The 10065-nt window shown below is 41.4% G+C and overlaps 1 protein-coding gene across 1 annotated transcript; it reads left to right on the forward strand.

The window, feature by feature from the left end:
- The first annotated feature begins 1237 nt into the window (after positions 1-1237).
- On the forward strand, positions 1238-9618 carry PSMA1 (proteasome 20S subunit alpha 1). The gene is made up of 10 exons (XM_021529510.2): positions 1238-1322; positions 2254-2298; positions 4453-4554; positions 5045-5148; positions 5915-6003; positions 6217-6287; positions 7155-7284; positions 7901-7980; positions 8675-8779; positions 9269-9618. The coding sequence occupies exons 1-10, from the start codon at positions 1320-1322 to the stop codon at positions 9323-9325; spliced, it is 786 nt and encodes a 261-aa protein (XP_021385185.1). The 5' UTR covers positions 1238-1319; the 3' UTR covers positions 9326-9618.
- The last annotated feature ends 447 nt before the right edge of the window (positions 9619-10065 follow it).

The raw sequence follows: 10065 nt of genomic DNA on the forward strand, positions 1-10065 counted from the left end.
TGCCCTGGGAACGCGGAGCCGTTGTGCCGCCTGCAGGATCCCCGTCCCCTGCCCCCTTCCTGCTGCCACGGGACCCCAGCCCCGCCGCTTCAGAATAAATTGTTAATAGCTGGACATCTGGTGGCTCCGGGTTTGGCTTTATCTTGTTCTATCCATCTAATAAAGGGGGAAGGATTACTCCGGAAAATACTTCGGTTGTTATTTAATAAACCTGCGACAGCTCATACAGCTCCCAAAAGTTCTTCATTTCTGCAGCTATTACCAAAATTCTCCACGAAGTTAAGTTTTACAATCCTGCCTTTTGATCGCTAAAACCGCGGCTGCTGACATTCCTGGCCGTACAAACACTGAACAATGGGGAGTCTTGGCGTGGTTCAGCCTTCTATCCAAATTAATGCGGTTTTGCCAAAACGAGGGGAAACGTCTGCGTGTCGCTCTGCTCCCGTGGCCGGGGTGGATGGAGCTCTGGGGAGTCCGGAGTTCCAATATAATAATATAATATAAAATAAAATAAAATAAAATAAAATAAAATAAAATAATATAATATAATATAATATAATATAATATAATATAATATAATATAATATAATATAATATAATATAATATAATAATATAATATAATATAATACATAACATAACAAACATTAGAATAGAATAGAATAGAATAGAATAGAATAGAATAGAATAGAATAGAATAGAATAGAATAGAATAGGAGTCCCCTGTTGCCGTAGGAAGTTACTGGGGAGTCCGGAGTATAGTATAGTATAGTATAGTATAGTATAGTATAGTATAGTATAGTATAGTATAGTATAGCATAGCATAGCATAGCAAAGCATAGCATAGCATAGCATAGCATAGCATAGTATAATAATATGAGTCCCCTGTTGCCGTAGGAAGTTTTTGGGCAGCGGCACCAGGGAGAGGCTTCGGGAATATTTTACTGCAACCTCCTGAAGCTCATCAGCTTGCTTCATAAAATGCTTACACATCCTGTTCCCACACAAAAACGGTGAGGAAAGGAAGTAGTTTCCGAACCAAACAAACTTTTTTATTTATTATTATTATTATTATTAATCAGAAAGCTTAAAAATAACAAAACAATTTCGGCAATTAAAACCGGCCCCCAAGGAACCGCCTCGCTCAGGGCGGCGCGCAGGCGCGGCCCATCGATGAGTCGGGGCGCGGCCCATCGATGAGTCGGGGCGCGGCCCATCGCTGAGTCGGGGCGCGGCTGGCGCTGCCTGCCCGCCGCCCGCCCGCAGCGCTCCGCTCGCCGCCCGCCGCCGGGAGCCGCCGGGAGCCGCCGGGAGCCGCACCATGGTGAGGGCCGCGGGCCGGGCCGGGCACACAGCCCGGCACAGGGAGCCCCGCCGCTGCCCGGCCTGCCCGGCCCGCGCGGGGCAGCCGGCAGAGCGGGCGGCGGGGAGCGGGCCCGTGAGTAAGCAGTTCCCGGGCCGCGCGGCGCCGCGGGCGGGACTGGGCCTCGCTGCCGGCGGGAGCGGGCCCTGCTTGGGCCCCGGGGCACAGACCTCCGAGCCCCGTGAGGATGCGTGCGGATATCTCCCCAGGGGTCTGGAGCACCTCTGTTGTGAGGAGGCTGCGGGAGCTGGGCCTGTTCAGTCTGGGAGAGGGGATTCATTAATGCCTACAAATATTTCATAGGCGGGCGAAGAGGACTGTGCCAGACCTTTTTCAGTGGGGCCCAGTGACAGGATAAGGAGCAGTGGCCATAAACTGAAACAAAAGAAGTTTCACCTCAACATAAGGAAAAGCTTCTTTACGCTGATACAGAGCACTGGGAGTGCTGCCCAGGGGGGCCATGGAGTCTCCATCTCTGGAGACATTCAAACCCACCTGGATGAGCTCCTGTGTCACTGCTCCTGTGACCCTGCCTTGGTAGGGTTGGCCTGGATGATTTCTAGAGTCCCTTCCACCTCACAGTTCGACAAAAGGAATTTAACAAAGTAAGAATTTGTTTACAGAAAGGGCTGTTGTTGGAATGGGCTGCCCAAGGAAGGTGGTGGAGGCACCATCCCTGAAGGTTTAGGGAAGCTGGATGTGGCACTCAGGGCCATAGCCTAGTTAACAACTGGGTCGTGTTCAGTCACAGATTGGACTCGATGTATCAGAGATGTTTCCAATGTTATTGATTGTGTAGTGCTGGGATTCTGTGAAAACAACCAGGGTTTCCTCCAGGAGCACTCTCTTAGCTTATTAGGGATACTAATGAGTTTTATTTTGTTCATTCCAGTTTCGCAACCAGTATGACAATGATGTCACGGTTTGGAGCCCGCAGGTAAAACCTTTATACACTTGCTCACTGGGGTTTTAACTTGCTTTTTGGGTTTTCTCCACCTCACAGCAGTGGTATTACAGTCACAAAGGTTGTGCTCAGGTACCTGAAGCTTCCTACAGGCTGCTCCCCTCTCCCTTTGTAGGCTGTAGGTGACCAAGAAAGCCCTCAGCACACCCCTGTCTGCTGATGTATGAACCTAAGTGCTGCTTACCTGGGCCTTGTCCCCTCCAGGTGCTTAAGGCAGTTGCTTTCTAAATGTACCTGTGAGGTGCAAAAGAGATGGTGTCATCTTCGGGTGGTTGGACAAGATGATCTTGTAAAGATCCCTTCCAACCCAAACCATTCCATGACTCTGTGATCCATTCACAGAGCTATAATAAGTTGGTAGGTAAGGTACACAAAGCATGGAACAGTTGCAATCTCCCCAAAGTTAGGCCATTACTGGGTCTTTCTCTATTTTGTCCGCTAGATAATTGGGATGTTCAAGTGAGATTTACATTTGAGTTTGAAATTTTACTACTTATGAATCAGTTTCACACTGTTTTTTGTTACTGAAAATATACATTGTGTGTTCTTAAACTTACACAGGCTGTGTTGAAAGTAAATATTTTGGAATTTTAAAAGGCACTGTCAGCTGAGGTGTTTAATATTGCCTCTTCTCTCACTATGGATATTTTAAGACAGGATACTTACAGAAAACCAGAGCCTTGGAAAAAGACTCGTTTATGTATTCAGGAAAACTGGAGGTTTATTTAAAATGCAAGTAGCAAATTGTATTAATATAAAGCTAATGTATCATTAGTTTGTGGGTTTGTATTGCTACTGAAATTATTCATCATGTAGCACTATTGCATGTGAGATTCATTTTCTGTACAGTGCAACAGAGAGTGTTCTCTCCTTTCCATTCTCCGTGAAGACAGCCTTGAATATTTCCCTTTTTTTCACTCAATGCCATGATAGGTGTAGGTGCCTTTGAAGGTGTTGATGCCTTTGAGCTGTTTTCAGTCTTCTTAATGGTTGTGTTTCTCTGGCAGGTTCTGTATCACAAACTTTTTTTGTTTTATCTGTTACTTTAAAAGTTACTTTTAAAATGATAACATTCACTTGAGATTTTTAGCAGATACTGCAAAATATCAGCAACACAAATTTCTCTGTTTTTTTAAGTTGCCTTGAAAATATTAATAGTGTTGGGTTTGTTCTGAAAAAAAGACATTTTAAATTGCTGCTGTGATGCAACTGCTACTCTATCCATTCTTGCAGGTGAGGCAGTCATGTGATGCCATAATAGTTTTTGGCACTGTTAATGCAAGAGCAAATAATACTTTACTGGGAGATGTTTTTGAATATGTTAATAAAGAAAAGGAAATAGGAGATTTAAAAACTCAAAGTGGTTTCTCATTTTTACAGTCTTGCATGTCATTCCTGACAGCTGACAAATTCATGTTGGACAGGTCACAGCAATTCAGTGCTGCTCTTGGGCAGGAAATATCTTATGTTACTGAAATTCCAGTTACAACAGGGGATGAAATTCAACATTAGGGTCTTTCTAGTAGACCTAAAAAAAGAACCTTATGCCAAAAATCCCCAACAACCTATGGGAAGGTGGTATCCTGTAGATCATCCCTTGCACATTCACCATAACAGTTGCTGTGTTCCCCTCCTTGCCAGCTGATGGGATGCAGCTCCATGGTGTCATGCTTGCAGGATAGGAGTGCCTGTATTGGCTGGCTGACATAGGCTGGAGTGCTGAAAATGGGGAAAACCCTCAGTGGTTCTGTTACATGCACACGAAAGCTCCTGACCACCTCTGCAGAACTTGTAGGGACTTCATTTCCTTTGAGACCTCTACTCCTGTTTCAGACTTGACTGCAGTTGGCCAATAACTTGTTCAGAAGTTATTGGGGAATGGCTGGTGAGACACAACAATTGTGTAAGACTCATTTCTTCAGCAAACCAGAAATTTTGCTTTGCATTAAAAGTTAAGTATCCAACTTCAGCTGGAAGTTCCGTCTTTGAATCATGTGCTGATTTAACCTATTGTGCTGTGAGTGTCCCCGTTGGGGTGGGATATCAAAAGTCTGAAAATGCAAAATTGGAAGCTGATTCAGAGGATTAACTAGAGGGTGATTGACAAGCTTCAACTTGGTTTTGCAGGGCCGAATTCATCAGATAGAATATGCCATGGAGGCAGTGAAACAAGGCTCAGCTACTGTGGGGCTGAAGTCAAAAACACACGCTGTCCTGGTGGCTCTCAAGGTAACTGCGGAACTCTGGTCTCAGTGGGGACAATAATGTTCATAAAAAAGTTTTGGTTTGGCAAATTAATTTTGTGCAGTCTGTACTTAGACATGAAATGTAAATGCAATTGCAGATTCCCTTTGCTTGAGGACTGAAATACTTCCAGTACCTATGCAAAGTAGATCTGCACAAAATGGTGAAAGACATGAAGAGAAGTTTTTTTTTCCTTTAACAGATGTGTTCTTTTTTTTTGTTTTCTTTTAATTTGTTATTAAGCAGTAAATACATTCCTTTCTTTTCCCAAAACTGTAATCTGTTCTTTTCTTTTGTTCTGAGAGAATTGAAGTGGAATTAGGTTTTTCTTGTCTCCTGTTGCAAGTTTATAAATTCAATTTTTTTTTATTGTTTCATGAACATACTCAGTTCTTGCTATAAATGTTAGCAGATTTCTCCACAGTGCTTGGCAGACTGTTCAGTTTGCCACATAGCTTTCTCCTTTTATGCACAGAGAGCACAGTCTGAGCTGGCAGCTCATCAGAAAAAAATCCTGTACGTTGACAACCATATTGGTATCTCCATTGCTGGACTTACTGCCGATGCAAGACTCTTGTGGTGAGTATCCTGCTTGTTGACATACACAGTGCTGCAATAATGAGGGAAAGTTCATTCAGACTATTGCAAATGGCATTTTCTGCTTTGCTGAGGATTTGTCTTGAGTTGCAGCTTAATGTTGTATTGTGCCAAAGACCTCAGCATGAAATTCTGGCAAGTTTTTAACTAGTTGGCAGAAACCTCATTTGTTTGGCCAAAAATTTTGCTCTTTGGTTTTGTTACAAGTAAAACAGTCCTGTCTGGTTTTCTCAGTGTGAGAGGGTTTCCAAGCAGTCTGAGAAACTCTATAGCTTTTTTTCCTCTGGCAGCTGCTTCTGTGTACACACATTTGAGAAAGTCATTAAACACATACAGTGCTGTTTGTGTGGGCTTCAGGGGGGCTTGCTTTTAGCAGCTCTGATCAGAAGGGCTGGAGAGGATTTCTGAAACAAGTTTTAATTGTTGCAGTGTCACAAGGCAATGTTACCATTTAACCTTGCCATTTCTCCAGAGGATCCTTCTGTTGCCTGTATGAACTTCTACTTTCTTTGCCTTTGTATGGCTGAAATGCCCAGTTTATACTTCATCAAACCTGTGGTCAACTTTCTCAATAACAATGATAGGTCATGTAGAAATGAAATTCTGGGAAGCCTTTGACCCTTTTCCTCATGAAGAGAGTTGAAACAAAAATAACCTTAACAGACAAGCCTTGAGACAAAACCTCATCATGTCTTTGATCCATGCACTGATTTGAATTTTTTTTTTTTTTAATATTTTTGTTCCCTAGCAATTTCATGCGTCAAGAGTGTTTGGATTCTAGATTTGTGTTTGATAGACCTCTTCCAGTTTCTCGCCTAGTGTCACTAATTGGAAGCAGTATCCTTTTTTTATACACTTCATAAAGTGAATTTCATCTATCACAGCTTAAAAGTTGAAAAAGTTTTTTGGACAATTCTTCATTCACACTGTATGTGTATACTTTTGGAGAACAACCCATAAGGATGCATTTTGGTTCATCTCTGCTTGGTTTAGGAAAACTTTTGGGTAATTATCATATAATTTTGAGATTGTTTCCTTAGCTTTCTTAAGAAACCCAGATTCCAACTCAGCGCTATGGCAGGAGGCCCTATGGAGTAGGACTGCTCATCGCAGGCTATGATGTGAGTAAACTGCTCTGGCTGCTACTGATCTGCAGGAAAATGTGCTCAGGGAAACTATGTAACAAATAGATGTTGAGAGGGAAAGATGGAAGAGGGAGACTCATCAAAATTCTCTGCATAAGGAAATAATTTTCTGTATCTTACCCTAAAACAGTGTTAATAGCTAATCCTTCCTACACTTACTGAGTATTTTAAGGTGCAAAGATGGGATTTGTTTATGTAAATATTTTGCAATTGATTTTGGATGCTTACAGACTATTATTTTAAAAACTTCCAGTAAAAAAAATGGATGTGGAAATCACTGCTGGCCTCTCTCTCGCTTGTTTAGCAACAACATTTTGCTTAATGCAGCACACACGGAATCTCTGTCCTCAGGATTGTTTACATGAGGATGGTTGGAGGAAATTTTGATATTGTCTGAAATTTTGGATGGCGTGGTTTAGTCTACAGCAGGTTTTTACTTTTTTGTAGATGAGAGGTGTGTATAAAATATCTGCTGCAAGCCATGAAGTAGGGAACTTACTTATGCACAGTGCAATTTGTAGAACAGAGAAAGAAACACTTTTTTTGTGCCAGCCATCCTGCCCATCTAAAAGCTGCAGATGGGAGAAGTGGAGGAAAAGAGGTTTTTGGGGTTTTTTAAATAGTTGTTGTGTTTCTTTAAACAACAGTTTTTGAAAGAATTGTGTAAGAACAGTGATATGATCAGCAATATAAAGTATATATAAAACATGTTTCTGTGCACACATGTAGGTGTGATGTACCATGAAGCAAAACTCTTTTAAAAAATTTTATGCTCTAGCAGCAGTCGGTGTGAATTTATATATTTGTTTAACATTCTGTGGGGGTTTTCTTCTCTCTTTGAAGGATATGGGCCCTCACATCTTCCAGACTTGTCCCTCTGCAAACTATTTTGACTGCAAGGCAATGTCCATTGGTGCTCGTTCACAGTCAGCACGAACTTACTTGGAGAGGCACATGACTGAGTTCACTGACTGTGAGTAGTGGAGCTCTCTCTACCCACTGGTATTCATCAATTCTGCAGTTTATCTCCTGCTGCCACTCCATTCTTTTGCATTGAGTGAGATGAAGATAAATATTGTGAACCAAGTTTGGCATAACTGTAAATCTGCATAAAGACAAAATTTTAGAGAATATGGCTGAGATTTTCATGTCTTAACATGTGGGTGTTTATTTCATCTAATGGAAAGAAAAGCTGTGAAAAACGTTAAGAGCCTCTGCCCTTTTTAACTCAGGAAAAATGTTTCCATAGCAGAGCAGGGTTAGTATGTCAGGGCAAGTATTTAGGTGCTGCATTTAAAGTGGTGAATTTATTTTTCTTACAGGATGATGATGAGGAACCATTTAATACCTGCTTGGGGGGAAAAAGCTTAAATCAAGGCAGGGGTCAAAAATGGGTGCACTTGGCCTCAAATATAGGGGAAGGCTGGTTTCTCAAGGAAAACTTTTATAACCAGCTCTGCTCAGAAAGGAGAGGAAGTCTGGGAGTCAAGCTGATTTTGGAGTTGTCAGCTAGGATTAGGAAGAAGCGGAATGAGTGTCTAGAGGTAATACCATATAGGTTGTCAATGTCTTTCTGATCCTATTTTAAGGTAATCTAAATGAGCTAGTTAAACATGGACTGCGAGCCCTGAGAGAGACTCTTCCTGCTGAACAGGATCTAACCACCAAGGTAAGGACTAGGTTTCCTTTGCCATTGTTACTCTGAAGTAACTGTGACAAAATTCTTGGAAGTATGGCTGGCACCAAAACTTTGAAGCTGAATACTGCTAGATAATATCTTCATTTCAGGTTGCCAGTTTATCTACTGTTCTGTGTTCATCTCAGGTTTAAGTTTCTTCACAAAAACGATGCGTTCACTAAATAAAACACTGTTTCCATGGTGGCTTCACTCTATCTTAAGCTTTGATCAGTGGTTAAGATGCATCACCTGCGGCTGTAGAATCCCAGCTTTGCATTGTAAGCACAGTCAGTAATTCACCTGGGCGGTGAGTGGAGGTTATGCACCAGCAGTTTCTAGAGCATCCAGCATCACAAAGCTGCACAAACTTTTGACAATGAATTGAGGACCTGTTGAAGAAGAAAATTCTTAGAATATCCAATTATCTACCATTTTCCATGTTTTTTTATTCTTAGCTTGCCATGTTTTTTAGAGGTCATAAAATACTGAAAATCAAAATGAGTTGAAAATAAGTGGTTTTGAGAAATTGTGTGTGTTATTAAAAAGAAAATGATAGAAATTTAAACCCTTGAATGGCATTACTTAGAAGATTTTGAAATTTGATAGCTTTTGTAAATGAAAGCTGTAAAGCCAAAGTTAATTGCAGGAAAATGCTTCTCACTGCTTCTGACCCTTTGCTTGACAGAATGTTTCAATTGGAATTGTGGGTAAAGACATGGAGTTTACCATCTATGATGATGATGATGTAGCACCATTCCTAGAAGGTCTTGAGGAGAGACCACAGAGAAAGGTGAGTGGTTCAGTTATGAATAAATAGGCTTGGTTGAAAGACAATAGTTAGAGATTATCTATTATGTTTAACATAAATTTAACTCTACTACTGTACCAGAGTATTAGGAAGGTAATTTTTAAAATATGTAGTTACTATATGAACACTGCATCATCTGATAATTCAGATGCTTATTAAATCAGTTTATTCTGGATTTATGCCAGGCTGTTCCAATGTCATCTTCTTTCCTCATCTCTGATCAAGTAGGAGCTTTCGAGTTTTACAGCAGAAGTGGTTGCATATGTTTCTCATGCCCTTTGCAAGATGCCTCTGTAGTTTCCTAATTACCAACTATGTCCTGCTTGTGCTTAATGTGGGTAACAGTAATTTGTGAGCTGTTGGCTTACACAAGCTGCATTTACCACTCATGGTGCTCCAATGGGGATAAAGCTGATTTGTCAAGTGTTGTCTTCTGCCTTCCTAAAAATATTTCTTTTCCCTCTCTCTAAGCTGGTCCCGCCAGTTGAAGAAACTGTGGAGAAGGCAGAGGAACCGATGGAACACTAGTTGGTGGATGAGTTCCTCTGTTAATGTATAATTATCCAGGAACATTTATCCATTTGCTGGTAACTTTATCCTCACCTCTATATGTTTTATGATACTACATTCTGAGGATTGCTCGCAAAGAAAGAAACCAACCAACCCACCTATCCTTAAAAGATAGACAGGAGGACATATCTGGGTGTAACTTGGACAAGAAAGGTGTAATCATTTTCTAAATAGTACACGATACTGTTTTATAAAGAAAAGATACTGTCTTTAACTCATAAGGACAAGTGGAAATAAATCACTTTCTCGGATTCTGCTGTGAGTTTGGGTTTTTTTTCAGTCTGAAAAAACAGCTATTCACAAATAGCAGTGTCATGCCAAGCTGCCATTCTGTGTTTGACCATTTGTTAGAGTGTTTGCTTACCATGTAGAACTGAGGGGATCTTAAAATGCCTATGAAACCATAAAATAGTCATGGAGCAAACAGGGAACAGCGTTTACCTGTGTCAGCTTGTCCCAACTGAAAAGGCATTTGAAGCTGACAGTCAAAAGGTCAGTTTTTTTGGGGGAATTTGCTCAACCCCAGCTTTTTTAGAACTGCCAGTGTCTTTTTTAGAGCCATCAGCCAGTCTTGGGGCAGAACAGGGCTTTTAGCTCACTGAGGGCTGAATTGGAGTTAACAAAAACCCACCAGAAGTTCCCATTAGAGGTCTCCACGGCTTTGTCTCTTCAGCTTGGTCTGCAACTGGTACTCTTTG

This window comes from Lonchura striata, chromosome 6, assembly GCF_046129695.1.
Source record: "Lonchura striata isolate bLonStr1 chromosome 6, bLonStr1.mat, whole genome shotgun sequence".
NCBI lineage: Eukaryota > Metazoa > Chordata > Aves > Passeriformes > Estrildidae > Lonchura > Lonchura striata.